General features: G+C 46.0%; 2 protein-coding genes across 6 annotated transcripts in view; one reads left to right on the plus strand and one right to left on the minus strand.

The window, feature by feature from the left end:
* Positions 1 to 27: 27 nt before the first annotated feature.
* On the plus strand, positions 28 to 3,692 carry zar1l (zygote arrest 1-like). 2 transcript variants are annotated; one of them, XM_035624101.2, is made up of 4 exons: positions 28 to 1,935; positions 2,624 to 2,716; positions 2,789 to 2,883; positions 3,029 to 3,692. In XM_035624101.2, exons 1-4 carry the CDS (start codon positions 1,366 to 1,368, stop codon positions 3,081 to 3,083), a joined length of 813 nt encoding a protein of 270 aa, XP_035479994.1. In that variant the 5' UTR covers positions 28 to 1,365; the 3' UTR covers positions 3,084 to 3,692. The 2 variants fall into 2 exon arrangements, with proteins under 2 accessions (XP_035479994.1, XP_035479992.1); XM_035624099.2 differs by having other exon boundaries at positions 2,809 to 2,883; positions 3,029 to 3,686.
* Positions 3,693 to 3,732: 40 nt separating this feature from the next.
* fryb (furry homolog b (Drosophila)) overlaps positions 3,733 to 12,876 on the minus strand; it is a 43,652-nt gene continuing 34,508 nt past the window's right edge. For 2 of the 4 annotated variants that reach the window (XM_047330615.1, XM_047330616.1), the window contains exons 51-67: positions 12,634 to 12,774; positions 12,345 to 12,530; positions 12,073 to 12,237; positions 11,632 to 11,706; positions 11,309 to 11,479; positions 11,075 to 11,083; positions 10,468 to 10,662; positions 10,207 to 10,344; positions 9,913 to 10,127; positions 9,247 to 9,451; positions 8,928 to 9,077; positions 8,706 to 8,804; positions 8,522 to 8,605; positions 8,134 to 8,151; positions 7,809 to 7,919; positions 6,772 to 7,007; positions 3,733 to 6,487 (exon numbers count right to left, since the gene is read on the minus strand). In XM_047330615.1, coding sequence (XP_047186571.1) covers positions 6,229 to 6,487; positions 6,772 to 7,007; positions 7,809 to 7,919; positions 8,134 to 8,151; positions 8,522 to 8,605; positions 8,706 to 8,804; positions 8,928 to 9,077; positions 9,247 to 9,451; positions 9,913 to 10,127; positions 10,207 to 10,344; positions 10,468 to 10,662; positions 11,075 to 11,083; positions 11,309 to 11,479; positions 11,632 to 11,706; positions 12,073 to 12,237; positions 12,345 to 12,530; positions 12,634 to 12,774 — 2,457 coding nt within the window. In that variant the 3' untranslated portion in view covers positions 3,733 to 6,228. The remainder of the gene's footprint in view (positions 6,488 to 6,771; positions 7,008 to 7,808; positions 7,920 to 8,133; positions 8,152 to 8,521; positions 8,606 to 8,705; positions 8,805 to 8,927; positions 9,078 to 9,246; positions 9,452 to 9,912; positions 10,128 to 10,206; positions 10,345 to 10,467; positions 10,663 to 11,074; positions 11,084 to 11,308; positions 11,480 to 11,631; positions 11,707 to 12,072; positions 12,238 to 12,344; positions 12,531 to 12,633; positions 12,775 to 12,876) is intronic. The other 2 variants (XM_047330617.1, XM_035624102.2) reach the window with 2 other exon arrangements.

A 12,876-nucleotide genomic window follows, 5' to 3' on the forward strand; every position in this document is an offset into this window, starting at 1 on the left:
TTATTGGACTAGTCATTCATTGGTATTTCCCCTCCTCTGTTTATAGTATTTGTATATCTTTTTTAATACTTTCTGTTATATTTTGTACATACCTATTGCTTTTTGAAAAATTCTTTCTATATTCTTCTGTCCACTTCGCTGCTGTAACGCCCGAATGTCCCCATTGTGGGACAAATAAAGGTGTATCTTATCTTATCTTATTATTTGATTGTGGAACTGGTAAGTACAGGTAAAACATGATCCTTTATCCATTTTATAAATAAAGTTTATAACATGTAAATTGGATTTTAATTACCCAGTGTGGATTATAGTATGTGTGTGTTTTACAGTTTAACATCTAAAAACTATTATTTTTAAAAGACTAATATAACATGAGTTCCTTTGTATTCAATCTGATTGCTGTGCAAAATAAAATGTGCAAGACAGACTATTGCCATTACAAATTAAACGGACACCAAAAATAAATAAAAGTGTTTACAGAGAATGCCACTCCAACAGCTTGCATTAGTTGCCTTAACTGCCTTTTTTGGCAGAGTCGAGTATATTCCTACAGTACATGAACGCAGCAGCAAGATGTGTGTCAAATGTTTTTTTTGTGCTAGATTAAACCCCTTAATGTTCTCATTGAGATTAGATTCATGTTCCATCTGTGTAAACTATATTTACAACCATTTAACTGCTGGGTATTCTTTTTTCTCTTTTTTTTTACCAATCCAGTTAAAGTTATTTCATCATGTCACTGTGTCTATGGGCTACTTTGAACACACAAAGATATTCTGAATATTATAAAGGGAATATACAGTCTCAAAGATCAGCATGCTTGCTTTGTCCTTTGCTGTGATGGATCCCTCGGTCGCCTGTAGGGGGAGCTCCAATATAATGTTTTGGAAAACTGGGATTCATTCATGTTGAGCATGTTTTGAGAGTAATGTGTTTTAAAAGATTTGCCTAAATGCATATTTTGTTAAAGCTGGTTTGAGGCATTACAGAAGTTAAGGTTCAGTCTGTCCTGCAGATTTGTGGACACGTTGCCTCTGGTCCTTTCATTATTGTTTAAGATTAAACATACAACAAAAAAGTGTGGAGAGGGAGGGGGGCTACATGATTATCAATTTAACAGGAATTATTATTTTCTTTTTCAAATGACCCACATATGCTATGGTGGGCCCAAACTAAACACCCTCAATTATTATTATCATTGAATGAGCATATACCAGAAGGAGAATATTTGAAAATATGTTTTAATGTTTGCAGCTTAATTTGGACTCGCACGCCCCCTTGTTCTCCATCAACCAATTAGTGTTGTCGGGAGGCGAGCGTATAAATCTCAGCAGGTAGAACTCGGACCGGTTTCACGGCTCCAGGATGGAGGGGTTCCTGTCCACGGTGCCACCGTACGGCGTCTGCGCTCCCCCCGCCCGGGGCACCGGCTGCCGGGGCAAGCGGGACGGCCGCTTCATGACCCCCCAGGGCCTGAACTACCTGGAGCTCTGCAGGGCCTTCCTGGCCCAGGTCCACCCGGGCGCGGCCCCCGCGCACAGGAGGGCGAGCACCAGGGAGTGCGGCGTGCAGGTGAACGCCAAGGTGGACAAAGTGGTCCAGTGCTCGCTGGGTCCCAAGACGCTGCTCGGCCCGGATGAGGGCGACCGGCCCGAGGGCCCGCACCCGACCGGGCCGGGCGGGAGGTCGCCGGCGGGCGGCGTGCGCTTCCCGAGGCCCGTCTCCATCTACTCGCCGGTGTTCGACCGCAGGGTCTTTGTGAAGAAACTCTGCTACGACGAGCACCGGGACCACGACGACGGCGGCGGCGGGAGTGAAGGAGAAGCTGAGCAGGTCGAGTCTGACAAGGATGCTGAGGCGGATCACAGCAGCGAGGACACAGGGAAGGACCCCAAGACAACTTCCCGTCAGCCCTCAGGGGGTCCCAACTTTCAGGTGTGTTGTACCCCCACCCCCCCCCCCAAAAAAAAAAAAATATCTCCCCAGTGATATCTAATATCCATCCTTCAGCTAGAAACCCAATCAGCACCGAAGTTGCAGTATTGTCCAAAGTGCATATATTGCCAAAGTGCATACACTATCCAAAGGCATGTCGATGGTTGCACTATCTTGCAGTGCCTTGGCACAAACACTGAACTCATAAAGATTCTTTGAAAGTAAGATTTCACACAGAGCATCCTCGGGACATGCAGGAGGTACATTCAAGGAGGCCCACCCTCAGGCCCTTATCATTGATAGGGCAAGTGAAGAGAGACATGAACGAGACGTGAAGGAGGTCATACTAAATGACATCAATTGGATGTATAGAGGGGATAAAATATATATATAATGGACGATCAGAATGAGTTACAACGGATTAGAAAGTCCAGTGCGGTGCAGAAAATGAACGGATAACTCTCAAAATTGAGCACACAGGATGACCGTAGCCCCTGGGGGGTCTGGGGTCCCTGTGCCAATCCAGTCTGCTCTCTGGCCATGGACGTTTGGGACTGTGTTTCCTCCTACATGAGTGTTTTCACTCAGTGGTGCCATAAAGAGGAACCTGTACTATACTCGGTCACGACACAATCTCGGCCAAGGTCTCTGCACCAAATGATCTCAGAATAATCTTCATGTTTTTCAGTTCCTGGAGCAGCGGTACGGCTTTTTCCACTGCAAAAAGTGCAACATCCGGTGGGAGAGTGCTTATGTCTGGTGCATCTCTGGAACCAGTAAGGTGAGTTGAGTCCATCCCTTCACTCAACAACGTGCACTACCTCGTGTTGGCATTCCTAAAATTCATTTTTAGAGAATTGTCCGTCTCGCCAGGTGTACTACAAGCAGCTCTGCCGGAAGTGCCAGGTGGGGTTTAACCCCTACAGAGTGGAGGCCATCCTCTGCAAGGTACCTTTACAAGTCGAATTATCAGTTTTCCGAGGCGATTTTCAGTCACTCGCAGCTCGAAAACATCCCCAGACTCACTGGTTCTGTTCTCCCCCTCCCTCCTGCGTTCACATTCTGGTCTCCTCCTCTCCCTCCCTGACTTCAGGGTTGCTCTGAGACCTGCTGCAGCTGCGAGAGGAAGCAGAGGCACATCAACATGAAGAGGCCTCACCGCCAGGACCTGTGTTGTCGCTGCAAGGGCATGCGGCTGTCCTGCGACGCCACCTACAGCTTCAAATACATCGTCTGAGCTCCGCCAGGGGGAGTCGCCCACCCCTCACGTGGATCTGACGGAGTTATTTTTGTCAACCGACGGTGGAAGATGACTCCAGTAAACAGACTTTAAAGAGATTTACTTGTTCTCAAACCAGCAAGCAGATGAATCTCTGGTTTGTTTCGAAGAAAAGAAATCTCCAAAGGGCCGTCGTTGTTTCCCTCCATTTATCCTGCTGTGTAACTTGACGTGAAAAACATTTGTTTTTTGGAAAAAAGATTAAAAAAAAAAGATAATGAAATGAACATTGCGCCTCACGTGTGAAATGTTTGTAGATTAAAATTGAATTTGCACGAATTCATTGAAGACCTTGATGTGTTTTAATATAGCATTTATAGCTTTAGCAGCTCAGTTTTGTTTGACTCGAACAGGTAAGCTCATCCTAACAAACAGATCAAATGCTGAATGATCTTGGGTAGTGTGAATGAAAGGCAGAGAGCTCAGTGCTGTGACTAAACGAAACTTCAGTTTTAACAAAGCCATTCAGTATAATTTGTTTTTTAAATGTGGTAAAGAGTTAAGTAAAACACAAGAAGTAATTGATATGTCTTTACTTTGACACCGACTTGTACAGAGCATCAACTCAAAACAACTTCACAAAGGCTGTAAAAGTATTTACAAGGTGGAAAAAAAAATCTACAGTCTTCATCTAAAAAGCTTTAAAAATGTGCAATTTCATGTTTGGCATGCGCACGCACACACTCTCCCACACACATGGTAAGTAGATTAGGCAGTAAAAGTAAAAGAAAACATACCCGCATGAGCTTAAAGCTCCCTTTTGTACCTCATACAAACGTATCTTTCAGATAAAATAATAAATAGTTCCAACACCATACGGTACACAGAAGATGCATGCATGGCAGTTTGATTTGAGAGGACAAACATCAATATAAAACCTAAGTCAAATCAGTGTCGATTTATAGCTGATCAGATATAAATAGGGGGGGGGGGGATTTGTACAGCAAAGGGGGAGTGACTGCTAGAGGGGGAGACGATGGGAGAGTCACTGAAAGGGGCTGACGACAGGAAGTTTTTGACTTCAGTAGTAGCACAAGTTTCTGTTTTGAACATCAACGAAGGGAGCTGAATGTCAGCTTTCCCTCACGTGTAAGATAACTACAAACCACACAAGGACAGCTGCTACTATGGTTGTGTGCCCATAACTATCGAACAGTATACAGACGGACAGAATATTTGAGTGTGTGCATGCACCATACTCTTCGCATGTGAACACATAAGGTCAAAGTGTTACAGTGTCAGACAGTGAGAAATATACAGTGTGCACGCTCGCTAATGACGTTACGACTAGCCACAGAGGAGTGTGTGCGTCACGCACAGACAAGGGGGCCGGGTCGGTCCACCAACGTTTACGACAGTAGCCGGAGGACGAGCTGGTTCACTGACACAGAATATAAACACCAGAGCAAGAGAGGGGCAGCGTGAGGAAATTACTGCTGAATATGCTGCATCCGCTCCTTCTCAGTCAGTCTTTTCAGTCGGTCTGGAGGGGGCAGACTTTTTAAGGGGAGCGAAAGGGACGCACAGGGAGTGTACAGTAGACAGCATTCGGCTGGGTCATGCATTGCACCGTTTCCTCGGAACAGTAGAGACGCGACGGGAGAGAAAAAGTTACTCCAGATTTTGGCTTTTCTTTCTCTGTGAAAGTCAGACAGTAACAAAACGAACAGTACCATAAACTGCCCCCCTGTAACAAATTTCTCAATTTAATACCAAAACTCACCATTTAGTGCAATCGTAAAAACTCTACACAGGTAGTTTCCTCACTTGTCTCTGGCGATCCAACCAGCAAACTATGTTCTTCCTGACAAGAGGCAGCAGCAGCAGCAGTCGAGTTCCTCTGGGAGGGAAGCGAGAAATCAGAGCAGATCAGATGCTGAACGATGACCATCGCGCAGGACTTAAACCAGAAGCACATTCATTTTACAACGTGTAGCTGTAAAAGCGAAGCTCGTGCTCAGATAGAATCGCATCGGGTCATCTTCATCTTCAGCGTACAGCAATTTTGTAGTATCCAGTGGCTTCAGTGAGACATCCCATAATGTCCGGGACACGAGTCACTGATCTTAAAAGTGTAAAATCTCTCTTGAGTATCTCAAATACAAAGAGCTTAGGGTTGGTCAGGAATAATTAGTTTCACGAGGACCAGAAAAGTTTGACGTCTCAGGTCTGGACGTCTGACGGTTCAGCATTCAGGAGCCCCCCTACTTTCAATAGGGGCAGGGCGGCGTGCCCCACCTTCCCGAGGTACCGCGACAGGGGCGTAGCAGCTACACCGAGCGAGCAGCAGCAGCCCCATGCCGCAGCCTCTCCTGGGCCGGTGGGACAGGGGGAAGGGGGTGGAGGGGCAGGGAGAACGGATGAAGATGGTGCAGGGCCACGGGTTAAGACTGTGTCATGGCCCGGGTGTAGAGCTGGGGGGGAGTGTTTGTATGGAGAGCGGGGGATGTGTGGGAGGTGGGAGCCCCGAGGGGTCATGGGCGATGCGTTTGTGTCGTGGTGTGTGAGTAAGGTGGGTTCTGAGGCTACGGTCTGCAGCGCGTTCCATGTTCGAGACGATATTGGGTATTTGGTTCCGTGTAAATGTGACAGCGTGTGTGATGAACGTCCTCTGAAAGTATGATAAAGATTTATGTTCTCATCAAGATAAATGCTGCTCGGCTCTCGTGTGTGCAGCAGGGTAAAATCTGGGTGGCCTCGGGCGTATGTGCAGCTATGCGATGAGAACAGGTCTGGGGGTTTAGGAAAATCAAGCCAAGCGGTATCAGAGTCTACAGGTTCTGGTCCTGGTGTTGGGCATGGCGGTGGGACGGTATCTGCCTGGCGCTGTGCAACCGGGGCAGCAGACACACAGGAGGAGGCAGTGGCCAGGTATGTGGGTGCTGGGCCTCCTCGGTCAGAGCAGGCCGAGATGGCAGCGCGGGGTGTGGGGGTGGTTTTGGAAGGGTCAGGGGCAGCAGTGATGGGGGAGGTAAGGGTGGGGAAGGAGGGGGCGGGGAGCTCCTGGGTTCCTGTCAGAGGCTGGTCCCGGACACGCTGGAGTCGGGGAGGTAGGTTGTGACGACCCGGTAACCCTGGGCGCGGCGGATCATGTCGCGGATCTCCCCGTTGAGCTCCAGCAGCTTGGAGCAGATCAGGCTGAGGTCCTGGCGGGAGCCGACCAGGGCGATGGTCCCCGTCTGGCCCAGCGTTTGGTGGCGAAAATAGATGTTGAGCAGCGTCTGGACCTCGCTCTCTGAGCTGCCGCCGAACACTCCGCTGGGCCACTGCCTCCTGCAAATGAGATTAAAAAAAGAATGGAGGATGTGATGAATCAACATGAAATTAGAAAAAAACGGATGTGGTGTGCGTACATGTGACAATGTGTTCTGTCATCTGGATGACTTTTTGAGGGCTTGGTAAGAAAATGCCTGGATGACGTGTTGATTAATGTAATATTTTTTTTATTAGGTCAAATACTGAGCTTTGAATAATTTCCAATAATAACAGCCAATGTTACAGCTCCACTTATTTATATCAAGTATAGCAGCGATACAATAGACACAATTGTTGCTCACCTGCACTCCTGGATGTAGCGCACGGCTTTGGTGAACTCGTGGTTCTTAAGGCACTCCAGAATGGCCTGCACGGCGGCCTCGGATGTGCGGAAGTCGGGCACGACCACGGCGGCCACCTGGGTGGCGTGCGCGTGAGTGTGGGCCAAGAGTTTGTGCTCGAGGTCGCTGGCCACAGCCGCCTCTGCCGCCTGCAGGCTGGTCTTCAGATCCGTGAGCTCTCGAGACATGTTCAGCAGCTACGAGGTGCGAGGGAAACAGAGGGCGGTGTGCTGTTTATCTGAGCTGCATTTAACAGAACATTTAGCCAAAAATAGATTTATTTTTAAATGTTATACGCTCCACACAAAAAACAAATGAGGGCAAAAAAAGGGCAGAAACGATAATTTAGAAGCAGGGGGGCCACAATTGGCTTTCTCCAGTAAGCTGGAGAAATGTATTAAATGTCATATAAAACCTGGTTGAGGGAAACTACATTCTAGCTTTCTTTGGGGAACAAGTGCTTTTCTTGTCTCTTCTACTAATCAGCTTTTAACAAGGTGGAAAAAAAACACACTGTTTTAAAAAGAATTCCATCAGAAGTGAGACTAAAGCTGAAACTGATGCAAAGGTAACCTCGAAAAAGTCTGAATAAGTAGGTTGGTACACCGCTGAATGTTTGAAGAAATTTAGGCACATTTGAACTGCGAGTCTGTGTTGGTTTACTGAGGCACAGTTTTAAAATAAAGTCAGTGGTATGGGAGGAATCCATTCTCCTCTAAATTGTAAAATGGGATGTGCCCAAAATGTCAAGTCAAGTGAGGATCTTCATCGGATTATCAAAATTTAGTGATTTTTTTTCCCTTCTGAAGAATGAGCAGATAAGAAAATATTGAATTAGAATTACTGAACAGACGTTGAGATTTTGAGAGATTTGTAGAGAGAGATATTTACGATCAAATAATCTCCTTTTTTCCCCTGTTGTTTTTCAGTTTTTGCTCCCAGTGTGACGTTACTTGTATAGTGAATCTTGTCTTTGTGGCGTATGACTTGTGGCTCACCTCAGGCACAGAGCTGATGGCATGAACTTGACCAATGAGCGAGCAGTAGGACTGGAAGAGTAGGAGAAGCTGGAAGTGCAGCTTGTAGAGCCTCTGACAAAGCTCCAGTTGCTACAAGACATTAAAGAAGGAACAGAGTCAGATTCATCAGTAGCACAGAACACAGACACAATAAGACACGGTCACATGTTCTCACACCACACATGCAAAGGAAAACAAACACACAGTAACACGACTAGCTGATTTAAGTAGATAAGGCAGTTTTATTTGTCTATTCCTTAGGAATCTGAGGTGGTGAAGTGAGGAAACTTGGAAGAGAACTTACTGCAAGAGACTCCATTTGCTAGACAGCGAGAGAGCATGTTAGGGACATCAGAGTGAGGTGAGAGGAAGACAAAGCGTCATCAAACACATGCACAGCACAGTTTAAACCAAGACGATTCACAAGCAAGCTAGCGAGAATTAGTCAACAGTATACAGAACCCACAAAGTGTAAATTCCAAGTTAGTTCCTGTTGGCTAAGGGGGGAAAAAAATCGGGACAATAAAATAGATAGAACACAGCAAATGTTTCAGTGTGACTAAATCACAGCGGAGAAACCAGGCAAAGAGAATCAGAAATAAAAAGCACTGATGAGGAGGTTACCTACATGTTGAGTAAGTACTAGATATCAGTTTGACACAGTAAATTACTTGCAAATCAGTTTCCCGTACCTTCTCCTCCGAGTCTCCAGGCTGACAGGTGACAACGCTGTCACCGGGACACCTGGGAAATGTGTCCCTACAGTTCCTCAGCCACTGGAAAAGCAAAAACGAGGGTTGGAAAATGTTTAGTTAGTTAGTCACACATTTGCAGGAAGAAAAAACACTTGTCAATAACGTCTACAGGCTTAGATACCAAAACAGCGGCCTCCTCTTTGGTGTTGTAGGTATCCAGGTATTCCTGCAGCTCCAGCGCACTGAACTTCATCTTTTCAAGGAGACCGTAGGACATGATCTAAAAAGAGCAACACGGAGAAAGGAGGAGGTGAAAAATGACTCAAGACTAATTCAACAGGAATCCCATTTTTTACATTGTCTGCAGTCATCCATAAACGCCTGATCTGTCCATAATGCTCACCGTGTCGGCATCAATGTAGATCGTAGGACAATCTGAGCATGTAGTTAGCATCTGTGAGGACCTGAGGAACTTTGAGCCAATGCCCCTCAAGCCCTCTCCGAGGTAGGTGGCAACATCAGTTGTCAGGGTGCAGAATTTACCCTGGATGTTCTGGGGGAAAAAGGGAGAACAGTTGGAGGAATTATTTTGCTGTTGCAAACTTTGATTAAAGCTTGAATAATGGTTGAAGAAAAAGAGAGTGACGGACAAAAACACTGCAACAAAAATCCATTAATTTCAACAGTAAGGAATGATGAATGTGTTTCATCTATTGATCTACCTGAAAGAGAGATGAGAAGACTTGAAAGGTGTAGACGGCGCAGGACCCATCGTAGTCTGTCACAAGCTGGTTGATATGACAACGCCACGCCTCCTCAGCATCGTCACACACTGTGGGTTGGAAGGCTGCCAAGATGGCGGAGAAAAATGGAGAGGGGGGAGGAGGAAAACCAAGGTCCTCCAAGTCATCTACATCATCACGTAAGCTGTCACCATGGAAATGGGGGCACAAAGAAAAAAAAAGGTTTTGATACCTTTCCCCCCAAAAAAAGGGTTTTTATATCCAAATCAAGTGCCCAGCTACCTCATGGGATTGTGCTGTATTAGCTGGATGATGTGATTGTTTCTATTTAGATCTGATTCTGATATTATTTTGGGGAAAAGAGGACAGAAAATATAATGCATACACCTCATCGAAGAGCGTTAAATAGAAATAATTAAAGAATATTATTTAATATGTCTCAACAGCAGACTTCATTTTGAATGACAGATGATAATAAACAAACATTATGCGTGAGGCACATTGAAATAAGCTCTTTGGCTGTTTATCTGAGGTTTAGTCCCATTGTCCGTCAATCTGGCTGTTAAATAAAAATAAAAACTTCCAGTGAAGTCATTTTCCGTATCGTCGTTATCTTGCTCTATCACTCCTGTCTGTCACATTCACCTGGGCAGACAGTTGGGGTCTAGAAAGTCCAGTGGTGGTTGGCAGTAGTCCGGGTTGAGTCTGTGGTCCAGACCGGGCAGCTGGTCCTGAGGCTGCCCCGGCAGCTCCAGGGTGAAGCTCTCGCCACAGTCGGAGCCCTGAGGCAGCTCGTTGGCGCTCAGTGACAGCTCGTCATCCTGGGCGTGGGTATCCTCGTCCTCGCCACACATCCTCCCCTGAGGAGACAAAGATGTTTTCGTTTTCCTGTGTATAACAAATAGATATATATCATCAGTAAAGTGTATAGTTCCTCACATGTAGGCCAGTGTGGTCATCATGGAGGACTCCGTTGCCCGGTGTGGTGGCGTTGAAGGACGTTGGGTCGGCAGATGTGTCGTAAGAAGTAGACAGAGAATCAGTGTGATTCGTTTCCTCTGACGGAGAAGGGTTAGTCTGGAACAGGAAGGCAAACATGGAATATGTATAATTATTGTCATTACAATAACAGACAATCAAGTTTTTCAAGCTCCAGTGGGTGTTTATGTCGTATGGATCCAGAAGTTAAAGGCTACGCACAAGCTGTGAGTGAGAGAGGCTCTGGCTCGTTGAGGACTCCTCTTCCTCCGACGACTCGTCTGAATCGTGGGGGTCCTCGTGACCCAGACTGGGGGTGCTGCCCGAGTGCTGGCTCTCCTCTAACAGGTCGCCCAGCTCTGTGCTATCCAGAGATCGCCGACGCACACCCCAGTTAAAGTTATCGACGGTCTCGCCCTAGATAAAACACACACACATATACATTGAAAGACAAGGGCTGAGGCAATGTTTGCAGTCATTTTCACAGCAAGAGAGCAAAAAACCAGATAATTAATGTTTGGCCCTGTAAGAGCGTCTGATCACAAGCACACAATGTAAAATGAACTGTTATTCATGGCATGAGAAAATGCTTGAAAGGTTGTTTGCATCCAGAATGATAGTCTTTATCCCACAAAGACTTTAAAATATCATTTATCTCCATTATGACAGAGAGCAATATTGTCAGAAATTTAGTTTAGCAACCAAGTTGTGAGAGCAAAAAGAACAATCAACATGTTTTTTTTCTCTTAGTAGGAAACAAAGGAGCCAGCAACACCAAAGCGCTGAAAAAAAAAAAGCTGATGTAAGTGCTCAGTGTGTAACACCTTACCTGGAGCTCCTAGGTAGCGAGGGGAAGAGAGAGAGACACAGAGTTAGACAGAGAGACAGACACAGAGGAGGGGCAGAGAAATACATTTAAAATATATTGATGTTAAAGAAAGACAGGTAGAAAAAACTGTAACACACAAGGTAAAAAGGTACGGAGAGAGACAGACACTGCTCTACATTATGTGTAAGTCAAGAGAACATTGGTGAAATACAGTGATATATGAATATATGTCACCTCTCCGTCCTCCAGCTCAACGTCCAGGAAGTCAAAGTCTCGGAAAACCCTGAACTGCTGCTCACTGGCGGTGTCGTCCAGCGTGTCATCTCTGGTTCCGCCCTCCTCTGATGACACGCCGCTCTCCCGCACCTCCATCATGTCCAAGTCGCCACACGATGAGAAGATCACCTGACGAGAAGGAATCGAGAGAGGCATTTAAACTCGACACAGACAGAGGGTTAAGCTGTAAGTATCTGGAAAGATTGGAGGACCTTGCTGAGTTTAATAATTTCAAAAGTGAACTCTAGGACGTTGTAAACAAAAGATGGGACGTGGCTTACAGATGGGTTCTTAGTGAGTCCAACTTCTTGTCCACAAAGAGACAAAACATTCACCAGCTTCTCTCTGGTTCTTTTCTGTATATAGGAGGAAGACAGGGGGGAAAAAAGTATTCATCAAAGAAGGCATCAACATAAATTTAGGATTTACATATACACAAAGTCAAGCATAGTTAATATTTGTGTATCTGCTGAGAAATATGATTTAGATGTGAAAACAAAAAAAGGGGATGTCCCAGTATGTTTTTGAATATATCGAGCAGTGGCAGCTTTGATATTTGTGTTTGTCTTAGTATGACAGTTGAACTGTGTGACTAGATTGAAAATACCAAGCATCCCTGAGATGCCGTGTCAACGACTTACAGTCAAAGCTACATCAAGAAATGTGCAGAAAGAGACAGATAAACTATAGTGACAGATCTGCAATTTTGATTTTGACTTTACCTGAGATGACTGTGGTCGCCTCCAGCTGACGGGCACCAGGATGGTGTTGGAGTTGGATCCGGAGGACGTGGAGGAAGTGCTGCGGGTTACGGCCATGGCTCTGGCCTTTCCCTCTCTAACCCCTGAGCCCTGGAGCTCGTCAAACCGACGCCCAATCACTGGAGTCTGTAAAGCAGACAATGAATGTTTAATCCTGTTTTTTTTTTTAAACAACTGCTTGCAGTTAACTGTCCATTTTGGAATGTCGGTTTTTATGTTGTTGGCTTCCTCACCTCAGAGATGTCAAAGGTGAAGTCGAGTGTTTTCCCAGGCAGAGCTTTGGCTGAACCGTCCCACACCCTGCTGACCTCTAGGTTGGAAAGGTCACCCTGCGAGTGGCGGTACACTGGATGAACTAGGCTGGCAGACCGTGACACCACTAGCTTCAGGATGTTCAGAGCATCCTTCCAGTGCACCGTCTGTGGAATCAACAGTCAAACACACAGTATAAGAGAGACTGCAGAGTCAAAGACACAATGACACACAGAGCAGTAGTGGAGTAAGGTGCTGTAGGACACCTACCTGGACAAACTTCTCAATGGTCTTCGTCACATCAGCATTGAACTGTTTGACTTGTACAGAAGTCAGGTCCATGTGACTTAGCAGACAGTAGATGATCTGGAGGAGAGATTGCTGCATGCTGGGAAGGCCCTTATCCAGCAGCTAAGAGACAGAGAGAGAGACATTTAGCTAGTGACATAACATTGGATGGGACCACAACACTGATCTTGTTTAGGGGCAAATTCAATGAGTGAATGGCAAATA

This window comes from Scophthalmus maximus, chromosome 2 (genome assembly GCF_022379125.1).
Source record: "Scophthalmus maximus strain ysfricsl-2021 chromosome 2, ASM2237912v1, whole genome shotgun sequence".
NCBI classification, from domain to species: domain Eukaryota; kingdom Metazoa; phylum Chordata; class Actinopteri; order Pleuronectiformes; family Scophthalmidae; genus Scophthalmus; species Scophthalmus maximus.

Excerpts from the sequence above, each read along its gene's own strand:
- zar1l (XM_035624099.2), top strand. The coding sequence starts at position 1,366 with ATGGAGGGGTTCCTGTCCACGGTGCCACCGTACGGCGTCTGCGCTCCC. Across the intron at positions 2,717-2,808 it reads GCATCTCTGGAACCAGTAAG|GTGTACTACAAGCAGCTCTG; the intron begins GTGAGTTGAGTC and ends CCGTCTCGCCAG. Across the intron at positions 2,884-3,028 it reads TGGAGGCCATCCTCTGCAAG|GGTTGCTCTGAGACCTGCTG; the intron begins GTACCTTTACAA and ends CCCTGACTTCAG.